The sequence below is a fragment of the Hylobates moloch genome, unplaced genomic scaffold (assembly GCF_009828535.3).
Source record: "Hylobates moloch isolate HMO894 unplaced genomic scaffold, HMol_V3 SCAFFOLD_3, whole genome shotgun sequence".
Classification (NCBI taxonomy): Eukaryota; Metazoa; Chordata; class Mammalia; order Primates; family Hylobatidae; genus Hylobates; species Hylobates moloch.
In genome coordinates, this window is record NW_026652278.1 from 163,451,691 (window position 1) to 163,478,889 (window position 27,199).

Sequence of the window (27,199 nt, forward strand, 5' to 3'; positions counted from 1 at the left end):
TGCTTCATGCCAGAAATTAGTGAGCCCTTTCAGCATGCTAGACACTCTTTTAAGCCCTGCAGATAGAACTGGGAATGTATTTTGGTCCCTGCCCTCAAAAACTTCACAGTTTGAGCTAGACAGAGAACTCAGACAGTGGCAACAGCCCTGGGATATGTGGCACTGGCACACAGAGGAAGCATCCTCACCTAGACTTTAGGGAGACCAGAGGCTTCTTAGAGATTGTGAAATGAGTTAAACAGGAATTAGCCAGGGAAAGAGATGGGATTCACATTTTTCTCCCAGTCATTTGATGGAGGACATTTGGGTAGTCATTTCACTGAGTCTCAAATCACTTATCTTCTTCAGGCTTCCACCTAAAGTATTAGATGACCAATCCGACACACTCCCCCCACCACCCACAGAGAAGGCAAACATTATTTGCTGGTGATTTCCTCACACCCTACTGCTATAGTAATTACATGTATCTTATTTTCATTAGTAGTATTTTACTTGTTGCCACAATTGGCTGCCAATCATTGTTTTAAAATTTCACAGTAACATTATTGTCAGATTTTTGTACATATTTCCTAACTCCTGAACTGGAGAACATCCAGAGCTAATATCAGGACCAACTGTTGAAATCTTGCTTTATAACTAAAAGTTAACTTTAAGAAGGAATGTAAACCTTTTACATGTATTCGACATTAAAAACAAAGTCAACAGAGTCTAAACCTAGTCAACAGTTTATAGAAAAACAAATGACATAGAAATGAAAATATATCCAATATTATTTTTAAAGTTATTTGAATAAAATTATGATATGACATTAGTAAGAGCAGCAGTGTCTATGGAGAAAGTCCAGTGGCTTCTTGGAACTATGTGCATTTATGAAAAAATATACTGCTAAAGTTCTCTAATGCTTTTAAGACTAACTTATTTTACAGAGTGTTTTACTTGTTTATTATAAAAAGCTGCAAAGCCCTAGTAAAATTCAAAATAAATAAATACTTTTTTATGGTTTTATTTTTATGTCATGACCCAAAATTGTAAATTATATGACCCTAGTCAAAGTAGCATCATAAAAGCATAGCAGCCATTATAACAAGGGGTGGTATCATCCCAAGGTGGGTGGGCAGAAGTTTTTTCTCGGGGGGATAAAAAGCCTTATTATTTTTATTTTTAAAATAAATATATAGAGAGAGTACATAAGAAAATACATGATGTATCTGTGGTATTACAATTTCATGGAAGTCAGTTACAAAAAATGTCCACAAAAGGTGCTTTAAGAGGCAATAATGAAAAAAGTTGAGAAATATACATTACATTACACAATACAAATGCATTACACAATACAAATTCAGTTTTTCATGGGGCAAAGAACCAAACCCTTCTCTTTTCCACTAGATGCTGCCAATTTGTATCTGTTTTACAACCTCTTCTTGAAGTAGGTAATATTTTCTAAGGAGATTGTTTGATCCTATAATCTTTATGAGATTTTGAACACAATACTTCCTTTTTCTCCACACGATAACACAACTAAATAGAATTCAAATCTAAAATCTTAGAAAGATGTGACAGACAGGCAGATGTCATCTCAGTGCTTATATATTATTTGTTGAGCATGCATGACATTGAAATAAATATTATGGAGGTAAAACAAAAACCAGAAATGATTCTATCCCCATGGGAGTTAAAATTTAGATACACAGAGAAAACTTGCGTGAAAATCTAAAACACAAATTGGAAATGGATATCACAGGTTCTCCTCTCCACAGTGATACATTGTTAAAAGTTGGGGTTTTGTTTCCCCAGTACTTAACACACTGCTTTGGATGTAGCCATTGCTCCATACATTATTGTAGAAGTTATAGGGATATTCAGGTAGAATGCCATGGGCTCTCTGAAACTAGAGAATCCCAATTTCATGCATGGAGCACCTCCATGGAAAACATTATCATTTAAAATCAAGGCTCAAGCATAGGCACAATTTTTATGAACAGGAAGGTCATCATAAATGGAGAAAATCCCCAAGGAACACAGAAACAAACATTTATGGAAGCACATATAGGAAAAAATAGTTCATTTTGTCTAGGAGAAAACAGAGGACATTTTAGTTTTTACTAATTAAAAACAATAAATATTTTCCTTCTGAGTAAACAAATCCTTATCACTGGTAATTTTAAAGATTAAGGGATGACCACCTGTTGAAGATGTTGTTCAGAGATTCTAAAATTTAGGTAGGATATTGGATGGACCAGTTACCTCCATTGTAAGCCCAATCATTCTATGTTGGCAATGATTGTATAATATTATCAGAGATATATCAGGGTTTGGCCATAATTCCTGATTGGTTGTGGCAAATGTTTGTATATACTCATGGAGAACTCTTCATTGCTTATATCGGAAATGCTTCCATTCAGTAAGCTTTTCCCAGAGACCTTTAAATTGTATGCTATTCCTAATTGTACCACTGAGGTGATTGCTTCTGTGCATCACGTTGCCTACGAGGTACTAGTAATACTTCCTCCTAAAAGCAGCTCTAGTAAGGAGATTCTGAAAAAATTTCAGAAATACATTATGACGGAGCTGCATTGTTTTACCACTGTTTCCTCTTCTGATAACATCTCAGGATTTAAAACTCCATTTATTGAAAATGTGTGTTGTTGCCATGCAGTTGTTAGAATAGCTTCATTTACTGTCACTGAACAGCTCATTCCATTTATACACTGTTTGTTGCTAAACAGTTGGTTCTGTCTTTGAATTTCTGCCTTCACTCCAGAACCAGTTCTCTGGAGTTACTCGTCTCTTTTGGCCATTTCCCCAAGCAAAATAAAGCCACAGGCTGTACAATCCACCTAATAAAAAAACAAAAAACTAAAACTCAAAAAATAAAAACATTATATTTCCACATATACATGTACATACATATGAATTTGAGGTGGGTGGATCACGAGGTCAGGAGATAGAGACCATCCTGGCTAACATAGTGAAAACCTCTCTCTACCAAAAATACAAAAAATTTAGCTGGGCGTGGTGACACGTTCCTGTAGTCCCAGCTACTCAGGAGGCTGAGGCAGGAGAATTGCTTGAACCTGGGAGGCGGAAGTTGCAGTGAGCCGAGATTGCACCACTGCACTCCAGCCTGGGCAACAGAGCGAGACTCTGTCTCAAAAATAAAAAAAAAAAAAGAATTTATTTTCTGTAAGTACTATTAATGCAAGTATATAAATAATCCTATGGAAAAGGGTAGGAGACAAGTTTGGTGGGCAAATTAAGGAGGTTTTACTAGATATGTTTCATGATATAAGGAAAAGTAGATGATCTACCTTCTCCAAAATAATTCCCTGAAAATGTCCTGAGAAAACTTGAGTAAAGTATGTCATCTGTAAATATGGACTAGTTTATTAGATTAGCTGAAATTAGAGAAATGCTAATGTTAAGGTCCTCTTGAAAAGTGATCGAAAGATATTAATATATGCTATTAATAATAACTGGTCTTTGAGATAAATAGCATAAAACTATGATAAATCTGCAACTTCATCACTTGGTTCTAATAAGCCTCATCTCTACAGCTGAGCTCAGAGATCTCTGAGTACTTTTCCATGTTCTGCTCCAAGTGTTCTATCCTCATCGTTGACAAATGTATTTTCCATTCTTTCTTTGCACCAGAGTATACTCACCTTTATAACCTTTTGTAAATCTATCGTCTGGCAATTAAATCTATGCAAATACCTGAATTCCTAGCTGATGCCAGGAAACCTAGCTCTTCTGCAAGCATCTTAACCTCAAAATACCCCAAACCAAATTCAATGTCCGCTTTTCCTCCTACTATCCAAATCCTCTACTATATTTCACTATTTCTTTTAAGAAACTACATTTTGAAGAAAAATTCTCACATGGTTTCCAACTTCTAAAACAATCAGATTAAACTTTCATTCTAGTAGTGCGTCATTGTTTCTTTACATAGCTCTTGAATAATTACTATCACCAATCCTATGACTAATTGTAATTTTGAGGTAAACACTACCTCCGAAGAAGAACTGATAGGGATATTTTGAGTCAAGTTATAAAACTATTCCTGTAATGATGACTACTCAGTTATAATTAAATTACTTCTTTCTAAATTTTAGCCATATTCCATCGTGAAGCAGTGCTGTGACTCCTCCATATTCTTGTAGTTTTATTAATGTAACTAGCTTAATAGTTGTTGCTAGTAGAATATAGTTTTAAATCATGAACTGTAATTTCTTCAACTGAATTTGACTGTCACTGAACAGCTCATTCCATTTATACACTGAATTTGACAGTCACCTTTTCCCAATCACATACTATATATCTGTATCATTCCTTTTGCATAGAATATTCTCTTTATATATCATTTTGCCCCTTGAACAAATATCTTACAAGGCCCACCACAAGCACCAAGGCTTCTTGATAGTTTTGCTTCCTTATATTCCCTAAAATATTGCTATCTGTACTTTTTTCTTTTGTTGTTTGACCCTTTTCAGTTTATTCTAGACTCTAAGTTGCTAAATGGAAAAGGTGACATTCAATCATCCAAAGCTAAATTGTGCTTAGCACAATTTGTGCACAGAATTTCGTGAATAAATCTTGTTGAATTGCTTAATCTTACACAGTAAACACATAATTGCTGATTGACTTGCCTCAGTACACAGTTGTGTGCTTAAGGGAAGAAAAATTATATAGAAGAGGAAATATTTTTCAAGATGTTCTTTCAATTGGTAGGGCAAATTTCTTGAGGCATTGACTGGACTATGATTCTTCTACACATGGGACAATTTATTGTTATTTTCAGGGAAAAAGGGAAGAATCATGTTATATATAGCAAAGATTTTTTTTTAAACTATATAGAAACTTGCTACACCTGCATGTAGTAAATCATAATAATAGTAAAATTGTATTCCTAGAAATATAGTTTTCTTCAATATCTTACATAGAAAAATAGAGACAACATTTAGAAGGATTCCTCTCATACTCCAGAACATACCAAAAGCAAAACCAGTAAGCTCTATGCTAAGATATTTTAATAAGGCTTTGAAGTAAACCAAGAAAATATTACATTTTTTATTATTATGACATCTGAAATTCACACATTCAGGTTTTGACACAATGTGCCCTAATTTATTCAAGTAGCAATCCTGTGTTGATATCAACTTGTAAAGATTAAAAATTAAATGATATGGCAAGAAAGTAATCAACTTAAATGAAATATTTTCTGCTGCTTCCCTGCTTTTGGAAGTTGTCCTGCAAGCTCTTCATAATCATCACTTATCTGCATTTCAAAGAAAGCTGAACACTGATGTTTTGTTCTTTATTTTATTAATATGGTAACTAAAATCCAAAAGCCATAGAAAAATTATAACATAAAATAGCAATATCCAAAACAAGTAAGAAAGTTTTAAAAACTTTTTTGTAAATATTTTGTAAATTTTTTTCTGCTGCTTTTGCCTTAATAATGCTTATTTACTAAAGTATAGATGATACTTTAGTGCTTTTATGTTTTTGAAAGCACCAAAGTTTCATCTGTAGGTTTGTAAAACTATGCTAGAAATACTAAAAATTTGTATAGTATGATAACATTGCACTGATCAAATTGTGTACTAGTAAGCAACAGAAACTCTTATACATTACTTATATAAGTGTAAAACATAAAACTACGTAGGAATACTGGCAGTATCTACTAAAGTTAAACACACCCATGCCTGTGCTATGCTTAGCAATTCCCCTTCTAGAGAAAGTCTTGGACCTCAACTTCATGATCCCAAAATGCATACATGTATTCACCACAAAAGATGTTCAAAGATATTCATAACAATACTAACAAACCCTAAGAAATACCCAAATACCCATCAACAGGACAATGGATAAGTTAATTTTGATGTATTCATATAATGGCATATGATACAACAATGAGAATGAATAAGCTATTGCTACATATAACAATATGGATAAATCATATAAACATAATGCTTATAAAAATAAAGTGGACTCAGAGTAATTATATAAAGTTCTAAAATGGAAACCATATGCTTATTATGTAAGTCAGGAGAGTGATTACCTTTGGCCAAGGTAGTGCCTTGGGAAGGATTATGGTGGAGGAAGAGGGTGGGGTGAGTGCTTCTGTGACAGTCACACTTCTACTTGTTGAACTGTAGTCTCTTCACTTGGGTGTGTTCCCTTTGTAAAACTTTATTTAGAGGGAAATGTATTATTTGTGCACTTTTCTTTGTGTATGTTGTATCTCAATAAAATTTTTTTAAAAAATCTTCAAAGCCTATGACATAAAAAGTCTGTACTAGTGAATTATTTACTAAGCTGTTTTGAAATTAAAAAATATGTTAGGAATTAATGCCAATACTTTCTTTTGTCTTTATCTTTTTTCTTGTTTCCTTTGTGCTCAATACATCAGGGCTAGAATTAGAGAATAAAGAATCATTTCCAGGAAGACATTTATTTTACAAAATATTTCCAGTAGAGGGAGCTTCCTTTTTTTTTTCTATAGGAAATCCTCTTTTGGGGGTCATCACTAAAAGTGAAAATGCTTAATTTTTTACATATAATTAAAGTTCTTCATAGAGTGATAACCTACTCTCATCTAAGACTAGTCATGGATAGAGAAAAATTTATTTGATTTATGAATGGAGAAAGAAAAACTTGATGAAGAATATAAGTTACAAAGTAAACTTTTGTATGTTGTATGTCTTTTCAAAGAATTACATTTTTGGGCTACTCATAAAATTTATTTCTAACTAAAATTATTTAACGTTAAAAAAGATAAACTCTTATAATCACAATCATCCATTTGAAATACTTTTTCATAACTTTTAACAAAATTGGACAAAAGTCAGAGAATCTAGTGATGAAGATTATTTATCTCAGAACATGTTTTAACAAATATCATAGTGAATTGCCATTACACAAATTTAACCTCATTGATCAAAACATTTTAGTCTGACTTTAGCTTCCTAAATCTAAGTATCTATCACCTAAGCTAATCTGATTTCTTTGAAAAAAAATGCATTTTACCATCTAAGCCATTAAGAAATATAGAGAAATAATCAATTTATATTTTAACATGAAGTTTGTACTCCTTTACATAATAATTTCAGAAATATAAAAACTCCATATACTTGGCTTTAATTATTACAAATAAAATTTCTGACAATAATAAAGTCACAAAAATTACTAGATCATATCAAAATGATTTTCATTGAAAATACTTTGGTTAAAAATAGTTCAACTTCTTATTTTGGGAAAAAATCAATAATTTCAGAAATAATAACCATCACAATCAGTTTCTATTACATAAGGCAAATCAAAATAATATAACTTCCTATAAGGTAGTTTGTGATACACTATTGGTTTTTATGAGGGAGCCCAAAGATGAAAAATCGACACAGCAATAAAGAATATTTAAATACTTCAAGTAGAAATCAGTATGCATATAACTTAGTTACTCTAGTTATTTGACTTCAATCCCCCTTTGAAAACCTTGCAAGCCATAAAAATGGAAATCCTATGGTAATTAATTGTAACAGTAAAATAAAATTTATATTGGTGGGTCAAAATTCTATATGAGCAGTACCTTATTTTTATACATTCATTAAGAATGGGGTAAAATTATCTGATCCTTTGTTTAGTTCTCTTATACTCTTTAAATTATTTTTTTAAGCCTGCCAAATGTGACAGGATCATGATAAGAAAATGATATGTCATAGAACAATTTCATAGTTTAATGGCTTTGTTATAATATTACTTTCCTCAAGAAGATTATTCCTGACATAGAGCATATCTAATAATCAATTTATGACTTTGCCTTCATGTATTACCTGAGCTAGGTCATTAGAAAATAGTGCTTGCAAGGCCCTTGTTTGATTCATTTAACTTAACCTCTGAATATAGCAACAATATTTGGAGTTTCTCTCACCAGTAAATGACTATGGTCTGTATTTCTGCGTTAAAAAAAAGTAATGTCTCGTTTCTAAATACTAAATGTTTTGTAACTTTCAAAAAAAGAGTAACACCCAAATTATATAATTCACTTAGAAAAGGGGAACTTTAAAAGCAATTTGACAAGGAAAACGTAGGCTTTTGAAATAATTTTTTTTCTCAGCTGCAAATAACACAAGATGCCAGTTACTAAAATGCACTAATCAATGAAAAAGCAAATGAGTAGGTCTCAGTAGATAGACTGCTAAATAATTTAGACAGAAAACAATACGATTAAATTGATTGTTTCAACAAGTCAATATAGAATTGCAAATTTCCCGGTCTCATCAATAACAAGTGGTTGCAACTTAATGCATAGGCTTAATGAGTTCTCCAACTGTTAAATCCAAGCAAACTCACCTGAGTAACAGTGCTGCTTCCCAGAAGTAAAATCCCGAAACTAATGTCCGAAAGTGTCTCACGTGTGCCATGATACGGAGAGATGTTCACGATCCTGAAAATAGTCTTATCCAAGGCATGGGGAACCAGAAAGACAGAATGAAAATGTACAATCTAACCCCGCATGGTGTTGGTGTAGACTGATGCTTGGGAAGCTTCAGCACCTTAGACAGCTCCCCGCAGTATGCGGACCCCTTCTCAGCATTGAGCAGAAGGGGAGAGTCACAGGGTTATAAATGTGCAGGTGATTTTTACAGTGAAATTACAAAAATGAGTGAGATGAAATGTCTGAAGTGCCTAGGTGCTGGGCAACAGTTCTTTAAAGCTCCAGCAGCAAAGGAAGAATGTTCGTCCTTCCCTGACTGAGAGACCCAGGATTGGAGGAAGAAGAGCAGCAACAGCCTTCTTGGAGGATGCCTCTCCACCTGCTCCAAGCGCCGTCCGCCGGAATCCAGCTCTCCACCTTGGGCTAAAACCCGAGACCCAGAGCGCGGCAAAGGGAAGCGGGGGTGGGGCCGGACAACCCCGTCCTGTCGACCAATCACGACCGCACAGCGGGACGGAGTGACAGGCCACTTACGACGGTAGGCGGGGCTTAGCGCTTCACCCTTTAACAAAACCCAAACAAACCAAACGGCGACTGGAGCGAGGTGGGCGGAAAAAGCCACCTGGGAAAGTCAGCGGTTTTGTGGATTAGGTAGTGTAACCCCGCGGGAGGGACCCTTTAGTATTCCCTTACGGGAAAAGGCACACTTTAGGTCTTTTCAGTTGTGACACTGTCTCTTAGACTCTACACCGAAATGCAAGAATCAACAGTAAACCCAGACCCTGGCGGAGGGCTGGGGAAGAGAAGACAATGAGGTGCGTGAACGCCCGTGGAACGGAAGAACCAGCTGCTTCTAGAATCCTCTCAAGCCTGGCCAGCTTCTGGCCAGGAAGCGTTGTTGACTGGATTTAAGTTGGGTTTCCTTAAGTAATAGTAAGGGTTCTAAAAGGATGAAGGTGTGAAGTCTAAAGAGATGGCTGCTAGAGACGCAAGCCTTCCCACCATTTTTTTTTGTCTTTCCCATTTTACATCTTCACAGTAAGTTTAAGTGAGAAGAACAGCTAGATCACATGGTACCATAAGGACCATCTTTTCTCCGTCATATCAGCCTTTCTGTCCTTCTCTTTCTCTATTCTTTTCCCCCTCTCCTTCTCTGTCCCTGTTTTCCTCCCCTCCCACATTTATTTACTTTGGGTTTTGGATGGAAGACTGGAAAAGAAAAGTGTGTGTGTGTGTGTGTGTGTGTGTGTTGTGTTGTTTATGTATTTCAAAGTAATATAATTTTTTTTAAAATTAAAACTTCTTTGATCTTTATAGTGGCTCTTATTTACTATCAGCCATGATCAAATGTTCACTCCTTGAATCTTAGATTTTCCCCAAAACTTCCTCAGATATTTATTCCGAAATCCCTACTTTCATCTCTTAACTTTGTCTAATGACATGTCAAAAATGATTCCTCATCTTGACACATTGGTTATTCCTGAAATTCTCTGTTTCACTAGAAAGCATAAGTCACCACCTCCCAACCCTCTCATATGAAAAATCTCTCTCTCTACACTTTAGTAAAAAAGTTCTATTTACATTCAGTGACAATAAAGAGTTTCCTGGATTTATTTCTAGATGTTTTTATTATACTTGTCTCTTTTCACATAGTGGTTTTCTGATTTAAATCATAAACTGCCAGAAGTTTCATAAGAAACACCATTGATTCTGCCCAGGAATATTTGTACCTGGAGAAGATTCATACCATTTTTTATCAACTTAATTATTCACGATGAATCTTTTGAAATCTCACTAAGCACAAAAGCTTTTTAGTTGGTCATTCTTTGAATAGCAGTAATAATTGTTTAAAAACGTATGCATTAAAAAACTTCAAAACTTTATTTCAAGAATACGTGGATTTCTTGCTCTGCTTAACCACTGACTGGGTACTTTCAGAAAAGCTATGCTCTTTAAAAAATATCTTTATATATATATATATATTTTAAAATATATTTATTGAGAAAATTAGATTAAATGATCTTGCAGATTTATTCTCTGGCTTGAAGGAGACAATGTATGTTTAAGTCAGTAAATTAATAGATAATATTAAAACTCTCTTTAGAATAATCTAGAAAATTAAATTACACAATAGCTTAAAAGGCAGGATAATTTTAACTATTTCATCTTGTAGTTAACATAAAACAGAAATATACTTTATAAAATTAGTATGGATATGAAATTAGTATGGATCTAATCCTGTTTTGATATAAAGTTCATATGAAAGAATGGCTGAAATCCTCATAATACTCATTTTCCCTAACACCATAATTATTGTCTTCAAATTACTTCAAATACACTAGAAAATTAAACGTCAAATGTTAACTGAAAGAAACAGAGCACCACAATCACTCAATTTTTAATATACCTAATTAGTCTAGTTCCCAATGCACTGTAACAACTTCATTCATTTACTAATAGAAAAAATACATATTGTGTTTCCAATGTGATAATTAATGCATCCAACAAATACTGAGTTCAAATTACGTATCACTCTTTGTTATCATCCTCCTCATTTATTTGTTTGACTTTTTCGCTGGAGTGAGGACAATGGCCACTATATAGCACAACACTTAGCATATAATAGATACTCAATATTTGTGTATATATTACCATGAGTCATGGTGTCACAATTTATTTCTTTATCCATTCATCCATCAATGGACACACAGGTTGTTTCCATATCTTGACTACTGTGAATAATGTTGCAGTGAACATGGAAGTGCAGATATCTCTTCAACAAACTAATTTCAATTCCTTTAGATATGCACCCAGAAGTAGGATTTCTGGATCAAATGGTAATTTTAGTTTTAATGTTTGAGTAACCTTCATCTTGTTTTCCATAGTGGCTCTACCAATTTACATTCCCATCAACAGTGTAAAGTGTTCTCTTCTCTCTACATCCTAGCCAACACATGCCCTATGTTTTTTGATAATAGCCAGCTTAACAAATATGAGCTGATATCTCATTGTGGTTTTTATTTGTATTTTCCTGAAGACTGGTAAAAGCCATTTTTCATATACCTATTGGCTATTTTATGTCTTCTTTTGAGAAATGTCTATTCAGTTCCCTTGTCCATTTTTTGTTTGGGTTCTTTTATTGCTATTGAGTTGTTTGAGTTTATTATACATTTTAGATATTAACCACTTTTCAGATACGTGGTCTGCAAATATTTACTCTCATTCTATAATTTACCTTTTCATTTTGCTGTTTCCTTTGCTGTGCAGAAGCTTTTTCATTAGATGTAATCCCACTTGTTTATCCTTGCTTTTTTTTCCTGTGCTTTAGTCATATCCAAGAAATCATTGCCCAGTCTAATTTGTAGAAGCTTTTCTCCAATGTTTTCTTCCAGAACTTGTATTGTTTTATGTTTTACAGTTAAGCCTTTAATCCATATTGAGTTGATTTTTGCATATAGTGGGAGATCAAGTCAAATTTCATTTTTTTACATTGAATTTTGATTTTTCCAAAACCATTCATTGAAGAGACTATCTTTCCCTCATTGTGTATTCTTGGCACCCTTGTGGAAGATCAGTTGACCCTATATGCATCGGTTTATTTATGGGCTCTCTGTTCTACTCAATTGGTCTGTATGTGTGTTTTTATGCCAGTGCCTTGTTTCAATAACTGTAGTTTCATAATACATGTTCAAATCAGGGAGTGTGATACCATCAGCTTTGTTCTTCTTGCTCAAAATTGCTTAGACTTTTTTTTTCTTTACTGGTTTCCCTTTTCCCCACTATGTATCAGTCATATGAGCTGTTTCTTTTCTCAGAATTTGTCTACTTTAAACACCTGTCCTCTTGGGCTTTCTATCTTTGGTCACCCTTCAGCCTTTAACTCACAGTACGGCTATCAGTTTCTTTCTTGAGCACAATATATAACAAAATTTCCCCTTTACTTTTAATTCAAGATGTTTTTTTCTTCACAGATGAAATATAATTTGATGTTTGCCCTTGTTTGAATACTCCATGAAGATGAGGAAAATATATGTTTGTGTCTAACAATGTCTGGCATGTGGTAAGTGGTCGGTAAATATACGTTAAATCAATGATTGAGTGCATAAATATTCTTTGTTCTTTGGTTATCCCTTTTTTAAATTCCATGCTTACTAACCTCTTTAACACATTCTGTCTTCATAAAATTATTTAATATCTCTAGGTTGTAGTGTGTTTTCTCTGGCCATCGAAAAGTAACTTTGGAGTTTTTATGTGTGCCCTCAGCTCACTCTGAGAGTACTTTATTTATTTATTTTTGAGACAGAGTCTTACTGTGTTGCCCAGGCTGGAGTGCAGTGGCACGATCTCAGCTCACTACAACATGTGCCTCCCAGGTCCAGGCAATTCTCCTGCCTCAGGAGAGTGCCTTGCTTATGAAAAATAAGTTAATATTATCCATTATATTAGAATTTTTACAATATTAACACTTGTTAAAAATATTCAAGATATGTTTTAGAGACAATATGGAAGAGCTTATTCAAGGGAGAATATTGTGATAGGTATAGAGATTGCTGCTATAGGTCTTAGAGTGTGGTAGAGACATTGGTTTTGACTCTGATTACAAGAGGAGCAAGTGCGAATTTATGGTCAAGGAGTAGGGGTCGGTGAATGAAAAGTTACTAAGAGATAACATCACAGATAGGGGGATTCTTCTTACACTGACTTGACAGGATTTTCATTGAAGGTAAACCAGCATGACAAGATATTGAGGGTAAGGAATAAGGAATTTGATCAGATATCAAGTGTGTTTATGTAAGGGCAGGGGATTTTCACTAGACTAGCCCAGCAAGATTCTTGCTAAAAGTGCGCTAAACAGGCAGAGCCACTGGAACTAAGGACAAAGCTCAAGGTCAGGGCCTAGTCAGAAAGAAGACTCAGAGGAGCCTGACTCAGGCTTGGGCAATAGCTTAGACTTTTTTGAAGTCTAAATATGGCAATTTTATTACATTGTAGGATAACATGTTAATGATGCATCTATTCATGTCCACAGCTTTGGTCAGAAACACACTAAAAAGAAATGTTAAGAACTTACCTATTATAGCATTTTAACTGGATAACAAGTAGGCTGCATATGGAATCATCACAATATCTAATGATACGCTACAGAATTAATAATTTACCTCTATAGAAAAAAATATAATTGGTTAATTTGTACAGCTAATACATTTTCTGAGTTTTGACTATTAATTTCTAACATAACAACTATCACATATGTAAGTGTTTTATAAGACCATTATCACTTCCAGCTTCTTCCAAAATCTCGTTTTCTTAACTAATGTTTCTAGTATTTTTGCCAGAGTAGATATCCTAAAAATAGCGCCCATAATCAAAATATCTAAAGTACTGGAAATCTATTTCTTTAAAAAAAACTTAATACCTAGCTGAGATTTCACAGATAAATAATAAAAAATACCCACAGGACCAAACTATTGAAAAGGAATGAAGCAAAAAAAGCAAGTGAGGACTGAAGCTGAAGGGTGCCCAATGGGAAACAACTGATCTCTCTTCGACTAGAGCTTCCGTTTTAACTCGAGGCCCACAGAATTGGAGCAATGACTACAGCCCAAACAAAGACCTAAACACTATGTCTTTTAAAGCCAGCAATCCCTGGAGTGAATAACCACAGGACACAATCTAGAAAAACTATTTATATCCTAAAGGAAAGAAGGAAACTTGTCTGTCTCAGCTTTAGCTCTGAATGAGGCCAGCAAAATCTCACTAAAAAGTCATTTACCAAAAACATATACAGTTTTTGAGCCAGAATTAACACCACCTATGGCCACAGAAACACCAAGTTACAAATATGTATTTAACTGGTGCTGTGATTTTAATGTCCCAAAAATCTGGTAGAAACAACCATAATTCTCCCTGTAGGACTATATCTTAAATTCAAGTCTGAAGGGAAGAATTCCCACAGATAAAGTTCCAAAGAACATATGCTCAGTATCAAAAACAGGACACATGAAGAAACAAGCTGCTATGAATTCGAGTCAACAAAGCAGGTAAAACAGAATTTGAGGTATAAAGATTGTAGATATTGGAATAAGTGGCTGGAGAATATAAAGTAAGTGTGTTTGTTAGAAGAATAAAAATATGGCTGGCACTATAAATTGGTCAGTTAGATTTTTTAAATAACCAGGAGACTATGTAGAAGTGAAAATTATTCTAGCTAGAATTTAAAAATTATGGATATTTTTAACAGCAGATTAAGCATGCTGGAAGATAATAAGTGGGTTAAAAGATAAATTTGGGGCTGGGTGCAGTGGCTCACGCCTGTAATCCTAGCACTTTGGGAGGCGAAGGTGGGTGGATCACAAGGTCAGGTGTTCAACACCAGCCTGGCCAATGTGGTGAAACCCCGTCTCTACTAAAAACACACATGAAAAAATTAGCCAGGCATGGTGGCAGACACCTTTAGTCCCAGCTACTCAGGAGGCTGAGGCAGTAGAATTGCTTGAACCAGGGAGGCAGAGGTTGCAGTGAGCTGAGATAGTGCCACTGCACTCCAGCTTGGGTGACAGAGCGAGACTCTATCTCAAAAAAAAAGAAAAAGATACATCTGAAAATTATACAATATTAACCATACAGAGTCAAAGATATTTACAAAAACAGGCTTAAAGACATGGAGAAGACATTTAAAGACATGGAGAAGAGATTCATGATTTCTAGCAAAAATTAGATGCATATTAAGAAAAAATATAAATTAAATGGTGATAAGTAAAATATGAAGAGACAATAACTGAAAATTTTATCAAAATGATTAGATATGAATTTTCATATTATGGAAGTGAAAATTATCTCAGCAGGACAATGGAGAAAAACTACAGCTAGACTGCATAATACTAAACTGTGTATGCAGTCTAGCCTAGACTGATAGTATTTCTTGTAAAATACTTACATATGTGATAGTTTTTAATGTTAGAAATTAATAGTCAAAACTTACAGACTAACTAGGCTAGACTACATAATGCTAATGACAAAGACATCTCAAAAGCTGCTACGGAGGAGAGCGGCTTTTATTATTTTAAAAGAATTAAAAATAATGAATAACAGCTATATACAGTTTATAAGGGTCAAGTGTAAACCAAAGGACGTTTAGAAGCATAAAAGTAAAAAGAGAGGAAAACACATCAGGTAAATGCCGACCCCTGCAAAAGTAAAATCAAGTATTAGGCAAAGTAAAGAAATTAACATATTTACACATAAACCCACAAAAAGCATCTTTATATAATGAATAAAGTTTTACCAAATGGATAGGAAATTTCTAAATTTGCATACATCTAATAATATAGCCTCGAAACATGTAAAGCCAAAAAATCAAAAGGATAAATCTAGCACTACAGCAGGGCATTTTAATATGCTATTCCACAGCTTTTATGATATGAATTAGGATATTAATTTTGAAAAATATAAAATATGATTAACAAATTTGATTAATGAGAATAGTTAAACAACAATACAACCACAATTTTGTAATAAGCATTTTTTTTTTTGAGACAAGGGTCTCTGTGTCACCCAGGCTTGAATGCAGTGGCATGACAATAGTTCGCAGCAGCCTTGAACTTCTGGGCTCAAGAGATCCTCCCACCTCAGACTCCTGACTAGCTAGGACTACAGACATGTGCCACCATGCCAGATTAATGTTTTTTGTTTTATTTTTTGTAGAGATGGGGCTCTTGCTATGTTGCACAGGCTGATCTTGAACTCCTGGCCTCAAGCTATCCACCTTGGCCTCCCAAAGTGTTGGGATTACAGGCCTGGGCCACTGGACTCAGCCTGTAATAGGCATTCTTTTTAAGCACACATTAAGCATATAGATGCTCAAATTATAGAATTTGAACATATAGACTATAAACAAATTTCAGCTAATTTTAAAATGTGCTATCTTCTCAGAGAATGAATTTAAAATTGAAATTGAATAAAGTTAAAATGAATAATTATATAATGCAAATTAGGAAATATTTATAACTTAAGGTAATAAGAATACTACATACTGAAAGCCTCTAAAACTGTGATTAAAAAGAAATGGGTATCCCTAAATTGCCATAAAGGCTGAAAATTAATGATGCACACATAGAAATTAAGATGCTGTCATGAACAGCTCAATAAATCTCATAAATATACAAGGAAGTAAATACACATAAGAGAATAAGTAATTAATAAAGTAGAAAACAAAGATAAAATAGATCATTATAAAAGCTAAATGTTTTTCAATAGGGTTTAAATTAGCAAAATTTCTCACAATAATAAAAAAGCAGAAAAAGAGAGAAGCAGCAAATAAATAGTATTGAATACTCAAGTTTGGAAAATAATATGATAGTCAATTATTGATAGCCAGGGCATTTCCTAAAAAATAAAAAAAGAAGAGTGACAATCTAATAAAAGACAAATATGGAAATATTGCATTAACAGGAATTTAAAAATACAAAATAGGTGTTTGTATAATTAAAGATGTTAAACTTTGGCCGGGCACAGTGGCCCATGCCTGTAATCCCATCACTTTGGGAGGCTGAGGCAGGCAGATCACTTGAGGTCAGGAGTTTGTTACCAGCCTGGCCAACAGAGTGAAACCCTGTCTCTACTAAAAATACAGAAATAAAAATTAGCTGGGTGTGGTAGTGTGCACCTGTAACTCCAGCTACTCCAAAGGCTGAGGCACAAGAATTGTTTGAACCCAGGAGGTGGAGGTTGAATTGAGCTCAGATTGCACCACTGCACTCCAGCCTGGGTGACAGAGTGAGACTTTGTCTCAGAAAAATTAAAAAAAAAAAAGACGTTAAACTTTATTTGTAATTAAGGAATACAAATTAAATTATGGGCACAATTTTAGAGCTGACATATTGACAAATGTGTAATTGTAATACCAATTGTTGCATGAGTCCACACTCATGCAAGTTTCAACAGAAACTTATATAGGGCTAATGAAAATGTACACCCATTTTAAAAAAACAAGTTTTCTCTACATTAACTATAATCAAGAATGCTAATCTTAATTACATATCCTAGAAAATAATCTGGCATTGGTACAACAGGAAGAATGTACAAGAATGTTCATAGTTTTTAATGGGAAGTTGGCTTGAAATAAATGAAATGTCTATCAATAAACAAAGAAACAATAAGTAAGTAAATGAGTGAAGTATGTCCATGTAGAAGAATATTATACAACCATGAAAATGGGGGTAATTTAGCTACTTATTTCAACATGAGTGAATCATAACAACACAATGAAATACACTGTAGAAAATAGAGAATTCCACATATAGAAAGTGTCATTGTTCGTGTCAATTGATTGATAAGTAGCTGTATTGAATACTTTACTGTATAATAATCCCTATATTATCTGTTGACTTGTGATTCCAAACTTTAAAAATATGGTTTCTAGAGTTTAAAATATTATTGGAGAAATCATACTTACATACCCAAATAGTAAAGACCAAAACAAAACAAACAAAAACATTCCGGGCAATATCTAATCAACAGCTAATATGCTTGGTTCAGATAATATGGATTTTAGGAATTTAGAAAAATGTGAAGCCAGAATAATAGAGTGCACTCTATGAGGAGGTAAGTGATAATACAGTGTAAAAGTTAGGTAAGTTGTTGGAAGGCATATCAAAGACACCGGACCCAGTTTATGTGCCATGCAATTTGAGATTCTGCCCCGGTACTTCAGCTAGTAAATTGCTCCCCTGGTGGAGTGATGTACACTTTCAATCCTGAAGGATGTGAAACCTTGGTTACTTTGTCCTTGTTCAGTCATGTTTCGTGGATTTGCCAACTTATCTCTAATCTCTAGGCATGAAACAACCAAGAGACAATGCATTGGATCTCCTGGATTCCCAAATAGATACTGTAAATTGTATTGTATAGCAGAAATCTTAGCTTCTCATTTTAATCAAGGCTGATTACCATGGCTACATGGCTAATGAAGTGAAGTGACTCTTTTTTTTTGGCTGCAGATCCACTGGCATGATAAAAGCATGGTAGTTGGCCAGATGGTACATGCAGTTTCTAGTTCAATGGAACTCTTCCTGTATCTCTAACAGATGAGTTTTCCCTTGACACCAGGAACTATTGCCTATTAGAGACAAAGGTTGTGAAGCTAGGAAGCACAAACTCTCTAAATAAGTGGAGGTTGAAATGAGAAAGTTTGATCCTACTTGTACTCCTAGGTTCCTGAACTCATATGTTCTCAGCATTGATGTCTGTATTCATTTGCTAGGACTGCCAAAACAAAATACCACAGTCTGGGTGGCTTCAACAACTGAAATTTATTTTCCCTAAGTTCTGGAGGTTAGAAGTCCAAGATCAAGGTGCCGGCAGGTTTGGTTTCTTCTGAGGCCTTTCTCTTTGGCTTGCAGATGGCCACCTTCTCACCTCACCTCACTGTGGTCTTTCCTCTGTACATCTACATCTCTGCTTTCTCCCTGTGGGTCCTAATCTCCTCTTCTTATAAGGACGCCAATCAGATTGGATGAGGGCCCATCCTAAGGGCTTTATTTTAACTTTATTACCTCTTTAAAAACCCTGTCTCCAAATACAGTAGCATTCTGAGGTCCTAAAGGTTAAGGCTTCAGCATATGAATGTTTGGGGAAACACAATTCAGCCCCATACATTGGCAGTTGATTTCGGGAGTGTACTGCATGGTGGAGAACACTACTGCACAGCCACAGGGTGTTGTCCTAAAGCAAGGATATTTGCTGAACCTTCAATGGGGTACTCAGCCATTCTATTAGACCAAATATGTATAATATGTATGATATAAGACCAATTAATCTAATAGTGGTGAGACCATTATTCTGTATTTTGCTGGCAATAGAAAATGTTGACAAAAAGAGTCAAACTCTGTGAAATATTTTAAGAGATGTATTCTGAGCCAAATATGAGTGACCACGGCCTGTGACACAGCCCTCGAGAGGTCCTGAAAACATGTGCCCAAGGTGGTTGGAGTACAGCTTGGTTTTATATATTTTAAGAAGGCATGAGACATCAATCAAACACATTTAAGAAATACATTGGTTTGGTTCAGAAAGGTGGGACAAATCAAAGCGGGGGCTTCCAGGCTATAGATAAATTTAAACATTTTCTGGTTGACAATTGGTTGAGTTTGTCTAAAGACCTGGGATTGATATAAAGGAATGTTCAGGTTAAAGATAAAGGATTGTGGAGACCAAGTTTTATTGTGCAGAGGAAGCTCCCAGATAGCGGACTTCAGAGAGAGCAGGTTGTAAATTGTTTCTTAATGGGACTTAGAAGGGTGCCTGGCTCTTAGTTGATTATCTCCTGGATCTGGAAAGGAAGGAAGGAAAACGAAGGGGGAAGGGGATTCTCTATAGAATGTGGATTTTCCCGCAAGAGACCTTGAAGGGCAATGAAGGTGGGGTAAGGAAATATATTTTGGGGTTATTTTTTCTTTGTCTCATAATGTTATGCCAGAGTCAGATTGAGAAGTAAGTCACAATATATAGGGTTGAATAAAACCCATCTGATGAAAGTGGTTTCTAGGGCATAACTCCTTAGACCCCTTAGGTAGGAGTTTGCGTAAGATAAAAAATCAGAGCTCAGTCCTCAAAAATTAACTATTTTCTTTTAAATTGAAAACATTTAGAAATCCTTTTGAGGGGTATATTTCAGAATATTTCTTTTTAAAAGTCTGTTTAACTGTCTCGTATGCACATATTCACAAACACTGAGAAATTATTTCTGTCCATGAAATGAAAAATGGCATTGTTTAAAATGATTTACTAAATCATATAAGCCTTCAAACTAAAACATATTATTCTTCTCTCTGTAGTTTCTTTTTTCTATTGCTAAATGTATTTGGAATGCTATGTGTTGTTTTCCTGGAGCGTGTCCCACGTGATTCTTAAGTGATTAGACAATGACTAGCCATTAAGCCACTTTTTTTGCTTTATTATTATTTTAAATTTTAAAATGGGAATATTATGTGATTATTTTTCACTAAAGTGAAAATGCAAATAAATTACCCAAGAGGTGGTTTATACAGGAGATACTTCTGTCGTAGGTATAATACCTTTCAGTGTTTTATGAAAATCTTCATTTTTTTTCTCAGCTGGTAATGTGTCAATACGATGTATGTGTGAAATTCTACGGTTGCTTGTGATAATGTTCTCTTTGTTCCCATGACCCCAGCAGTTCCTCCTGCATAGCCCTTCAGGCTAGAGTCCCTTTATTATTCCGTCTACCTCCAGAATGTTGTTCTGCAATTTACCCACTTTTATAGCATATAGGACCATGACCAAACAATCTAGAACTTATTTAATACATTCAATAGGGTATTCAGGGTAGACAGTTTACCTAAATATGGCCATTATAGGTTGAATTTTGTCCTCCCAAAACAGATGTGTTGGAGCCCTGACCAGGGGTATCTCATGTGATGTTATTTGGAGCTAGGTTCTCTATAGATGTAATCAAGTTAAAACGAGGTCATTATGGTGGGCCCTAATCCATTATGACTGATGTCCTTATATAAAGAGGAAATTTGGACACAGAGATAGACAAGCATAAAGGGAAGGTGATAAAAAGAGAGAGTAGATGATGGCCATCTGCAAGCCAAGACAAGAGGACTGGAACAGATACTCCCTTCACAGTCCTCAGAGGACTCTGCCATTGCCTTGACTTTGGACTTTTACTACACTTGATCTTAGCCAAAAGGCCGAGAAGCGATGACTTTGGACTTTTAACCTCCAGAAATGTGAGGCAGTAAATTTCTGTTGTTTAAGCCACCCAGTCTGTCATACTTTGTCACAGCAGCTCTAGAAAACTAATAAATTCAGCTCTCTACACCATCTATTCAAATTCATGACAATCTGTCTGTCTTTTCTAAATCAAATTGCCACTGGCATCAGTGAGAAAATAGGCTTGAAGATCTTTATGGAAAGAACAGATAAGGACTCTTTCCTCCTTGGGCTGAAGGAGAGTTTCCAGATTCTTGAAAGAACCTATCACACAGAGACTCTTAGGTTCTTAGAAGGAAATTTGACGTTGGTAAAAATTTCTCCAGTCATTATGACCTTAGGGACTAGGGAGGAGCTGGACTAGGTCCTCTGGCCCTGAGATTGAGTATATGCCTGGAGACCTGGGAACAGGAAGGCTTCATCCTGCTCCTCCGCAGTGGGTGCTGGCAGCCCTTCTGCTCCTGCACCACTAGCTCAGTGTTGTAGAGAGTAGTCTGCCTGCTTCCACGTGTTTACCCCCACCACCAGATCTAAGGGCTAATAAAGAAAATAACAAATAGGGGTTCTAACAGCCAGAGAGAGGATCAGTCAGCACAAACAGACCTCATGACAGCAAACTAGACTTGCTGCAGGAGACAGAACACACTTGAACAAACAAATAATAAGAACTCTTAAGAAAATTCAAGTGCATCCCAATCACACATACTTTCTGGAACTAAAATCACAGGATTTCCCAACTAAATATTTCAGTAGGTAAACTGAAGGATGCTTTAACATGAACTCATTCAGAGGTATAGAAGATCTTATAGAATAAATGTGTCAAAGCACAGAGGTACAAGTTATAATAAACAAACAAACAACTAGCCATTTGGAGAGTAGAAGAAAGGAAAATAACCTACAAAACTTGGACTTACATAAGAAAAAACATGACAGAAGCTTAAGTAAACAAATACAAGAAGCGATATCTTGAATTGAGACAAAATTATCAGAAGAATGAGTCTTACTAAATTTTAGGCAATTTTAAAGTGAAATAAGCAAAGCTAGCCATACCCTGCTATAATTAAGCTTTTTAAAAAGAAAAAAAAGGTTATAATATTTCACATAGAGATTCTAACAGAAAAATCTAAACAAACAATTAGAAAAAAAGAACCTAGCCAATTTATCAAAGAAAACATGTACTCTACAACCAAGGAGGGTTGATAGCAAGAAGACAAGACTCTTTCAATATAAAAAAATTGCCAACATAATTACCAACAAATTTAAGAAATAAAGCATATGATCATTTATGAATTTTGACAAGCACTGGGTAAAATGTTTAAGTTTCCAAATAAAACAGGTATGTTTGTAAAATACTTGAATTTAATAAATATTGTCAAAAATGCTGCATAGGCTGGGCATGGTGGCTCATGCCTCTAATCCCAGTGCTTTGAGAGTCCCAGGTGGGAGGATCCCTTGAGGTCAGGAGTTGGAGGCCAGGCTGGGCAACAGAGTAGAGACCCTGTCTCTACAAAAAGAAAAAAAGGAGAAAACAAGAAAACAACCAAGCGTGGTGGTGCATGCCTTTAGTTCCAGCTGTTTGCAGGCTGAGGAGGGATAATTGCTTGTGCCCAGGACTTTGATGCTGCAGTGAGCCTATGATAGCATAACTGCACTCCAGTCTGGGCGACAAAGTGAGACCCTATCTTTCCCCCCACCCCCCAAAAAGGTGTGTAGACTATAATGTTAAAAGTTAAGGCACTAAACCATTTCAATCAAACCAATTATTATTCTACGATGCCTTGGAGATTCAGTGAATGTAGTGAAGTAATGACATATAAAACTCAAAAGAAGGTGACTAGTAAAAAACACTCACATAGCCAACAAATATAAGATAAAATATTTAGGTGTAGGTAGATAGAGGGAATGGAAAACCATGTACAAATGGGAAAAAATGCATAGAATCCCTCAATGTTATGTCTAATATCATACTTCTGAATTTTTAGAAAATGATATATGGTGTGTATACATACAAAGAAAATAAATTGGCAAATTTTTCAATAACTACTAAGATTAGCAAATCTTATTACCCACTGTTCAGGAGCTATAACTGAAGAAACATTTTTAGACAAATGTTCTTATTTGGTATTAACAGATTGTTTTACTTATATTCTTCAAATTATGTAAGAAATGTGGAAGCCAGCCATTCCAATTCGATTTGTCACATGCAGTTTTGCCAGAGCTTTTTGTCTCATGATTATTGGTGTTCAAAAGTTTAATACTTACTGTATTATTTACCATAGATAATATTCATGATAGGAATCCTATGGCTAATAAGCACAACTTGACTTTGTATTTATTTTATGCATTACTAAAAAAAATTCCAGTCACAAATATTGGCTGAGCCTCATTCTATGTAGTGTTAAAGAAAATCAATGAGAGTTTTATTTTTTAAAAAAAACGTATTATTTCCTGGCATGTGTCCTTTACATTTTTGAAGTTAAAAAATATGTTACACAGTTCATTCCTCTTTTTCAAAACATTTGAATTGTACTCAGAATAATAGGCTTTTTGCCTTTATAACGTTAATTTAAAACATACAGATAATTTTATTTGAATAGGTTACAAAATGCTTCCCTTAAAATTATATATATTTTGTATTTCTTTTTTTAATTGATTTTTTCTGTCACTATGTTATTTATGCTTTATTTTGACATTGTATTTTTTAAAATTAAATTTAATTTTTTTAAACTTCCAGGTTACATGTGCAGGATGTGCAGGTTTGTTGCATAGGTAAACATGTGCCATGGTGGTATGCTGCACCTGTCAACCACCACCTAGATATTAAGCCCAGTATGCATTAGCTCTTTTACCCAATGCTCTCCCCTATTGCCCTTCCCTGACAGGCCCCACTGTGTTTTGTTCCCCTCTCTGTGTCCATGTATTCTCATTGTTCAGTGCCCACTTATAAATAAGAACATGTGGTGTTTGGTGTTCTGTTCCTGCATCAGTTTTTTGGGGATAATGGCTTCCAGCTTATCCATATCTCTGCAAAGGACATGATGTCATTCCTTTTCATGGTTGCATAGTATTCCATGGTGTATATATACCACATTTTCTTTATCCAGTCTATCACTGATGGGCATTCGGGTTGATTCCATGTCTTTGCTATTGTGAATAATGCTGCAGTCATTGCATATTTTTAATGTTTTTCCCTTTAGGTAAACATTTGATACATTTTCATTGCAAAAATTTTCTCCCCTCAGATTATTACAATGATTTTCCTGCTAATTGTTTATCCTTTCTTTCTTTATTATGACATAATTTTCCTATATGCTACTTTAAGAACATTTACAAGTGTATTAGTTGAAAACTACTGTAATATCAGAAGAATTGTGATAATTTATATTACAGATCTTCAAATGATACCCAAACTCTTAAGTGTTTTGTTTTATAGATGATACATTATCTGTTGGGGGGATAATGTTTCATTAAACTTATGCCTAATTTTGTGTTTATACTTGTCTGAAACTATACACTGAATTCTTTTTTGTAAGTACAATAGTTTGGTTGTAGCTGGGAGTTGCTTTTTACTTGAAGTCTGGAATTGTTATACTCTCAATAACTGTCACAAAGTTTTTACTTTGTAAAATAAAGTTTTAACTTCTCAATTGAGAAACTTTAACACCTCCATTTATTAACACCCTTAACAAATTTAGGCAGCCCTTTTCTATACTGTGTGATTATTTCAGTTACAGTTTGTCTAAGTATTGACATTTTTATTTACATTCTTGTTTCTTCATTAGACTGAGAACACATTTTTTTAAGGGCAATGTCTTGTTTTAGTTTACATCACAACCTTAAAACTTACTGAAGTGCCTGACACAGATATAGGATAAAATTAATATTTAGAGTCAATGAATACATAAAATGTATATTTCCATTAACAATTGATGGGGCGTCTTTTTTGGTAAGTTGGAATTTCTCTCCAGTGCGATTGATTTGCCTTCATGTAATAGTTAACAGAACTGATAAATGGCCAACATAACAATTCAGCCTGTTTTCCTAGTGAAGAATATTTTTCATATTAACCAGATACCATTGAGACAGATGTTCCTGCATTAGGTTATCAAAACAAATGAAGCATGGCTTTGATTCCACACGTACAAAAACAAGTGATTCACGATGGCAGTTTCAAATTTGTGGTCACAATGATTAGTGTTCTACTTGTTACAAAGGATTTGATTAGTCATTTTCTAGACATTTTGAAATTTTAATTATCTGGAATATTTAATATGCATTTTCTTTTTTTATGCCCTGTAAATGTTTTAAGAGGATGAATTTTTAAAACCTTGTAGAACTTTTGTGTTCTAGAAATATGATTTAGTGTGAGAAAGATCTTTATTTGCTGAGATAGCAAAATGTTTAAGAAAACCTCAAGACCAATAAAAATATTTTTAACATTGGCTTAACTGACCTGAATTCAACTCCCAGCATTGGCACCTACTCTCTCATTACCTTGCGCAAAGTCATTCTAACTAAGCTTTAGTTTGTTATCTATAAAATAAAAGTTGCAATCTGTTTCATATTCATATTTCATTTCATACATTTTTCTTTGCTCTCAATTCCTTCCAAAACGTTTGGCTTTTTTAGAATTCCTTTTGAAACTTCCAATGTTATTTATGGGAACATTTCTTAACTGTAATACCATTTTATTTTTTCCACAGAAAACCCCAACAATTTAAAGGTTAAAGGTAATATTTTTATTTTATTATTAATATAACTTTGGAATAACAGCTTTATTGAGATATAATTTACATTCATACCATAAAATTCACTCTTTGAAAGTGTACAATTCGGTAGTTTTTAAGTATATTCATATAATTATGCAACCATTACCACTCCCTGATTTTAGAACATATAACCACTCCAAAATAGACCCCACACCATTAACAGTCACTACTCATTTCCCTCTGCCTCTAATTCTTGGCAACCCCACTAACCTACTTTCTCTCCATGGACTGACCTATTCTGAACATTTTATATAAATCAAATCACATATATGTGGGCTTTTGTGACAAGTTTCTTTCACATAGCTTAATGGTTCTCAGATTTGTGGTAATACCCTTATGTTTAGAATTAGTTTTATGTCTAGCAAATATATGTGTTTATGGTTCTATTTTTAATTTAGTATATTTTATTTTTCTAGAGCAGTTTTAAGTTCACAGCGAAACTGAGTGGAATGTACAGAGGTTTCCCAACTGTATGAAATTATAGAACCCTACTTCCACAAAAGTATAGCCTGTGTCATAATCAACATCCCCTACCACATAAATACCCCAACTTCCACAAATCTATAGCCTATGTCATAATCAGCATCCCTTACCACAGTGGTACTTTTTTAATTTTTACAAATGATGAACCTACATTGATAGATCACTGTCACCCAAAGTCCATAGTTGACATTAAGGTTCATTCTTAGTGTTGTACATTCTATAGGTTTAGACAAATGTAGAGCGGAATTTATCAACGATTGTAGTACCATACAGAGTAGTTTCACTGCCCTAAAAATCCCTTGTGTTCTGCCTCTTCAGCCTTCCCTCCCTCCACCCGTGCTATCCACTGATCTTGTTATATTCTCCACAGGTTTGCCTTTTCCAGATGTCATATAGTTGGAACCATAAAGCATGTAGCCTTTTCAGATAGGCTTCTTTTACTTAGTAATAAGCATTTAAGTTTCCTCCATTCTTTTTATGACTTCATAGTTCATTTCATATTAGTGCTGAACAATGTTCCACTATTCTGGGTAGAGCACACTCTATCCATTTGCCTACTTTTGCAAATCCTGATTATTTCTAAATATTGGAAATTATGAATAATGCTTCCATAAACATATTTGTGTAGGTCATTTTGTGGACATAAATTTTCCTTTAAGTAAATATGAATGAGCATGGTTGCTAAATCATATGGTAAGAATATATTTAGTTTTTAAAGAAACTGCCTTCTAAAGTGTCTGTCCCATTTCACATTCCCACCAGCAATGAATGA

General features: G+C 34.5%; 1 protein-coding gene and 1 long non-coding RNA gene across 3 annotated transcripts in view; one reads left to right on the forward strand and one right to left on the reverse strand.

The window, feature by feature from the left end:
• The window catches only part of GLRA3 (glycine receptor alpha 3), a 175,264-nt gene extending 166,821 nt beyond the window's left edge, over positions 1–8,443 (reverse strand). For both annotated transcript variants that reach the window (XM_032148941.2, XM_032148940.2), the window contains exon 1: positions 8,353–8,443. In XM_032148941.2, coding sequence (XP_032004832.1) covers positions 8,353–8,423 — 71 coding nt within the window. In that variant the 5' untranslated portion in view covers positions 8,424–8,443. The remainder of the gene's footprint in view (positions 1–8,352) is intronic.
• Positions 8,444–9,357: 914 nt separating this feature from the next.
• Positions 9,358–25,898, forward strand: LOC131383145 (uncharacterized). Its single transcript, XR_009212956.1, has 3 exons — positions 9,358–9,475; positions 12,409–12,497; positions 25,879–25,898. It is a non-coding gene; the product is annotated as an uncharacterized LOC131383145 (long non-coding RNA).
• Positions 25,899–27,199: the final 1,301 nt, after the last annotated feature.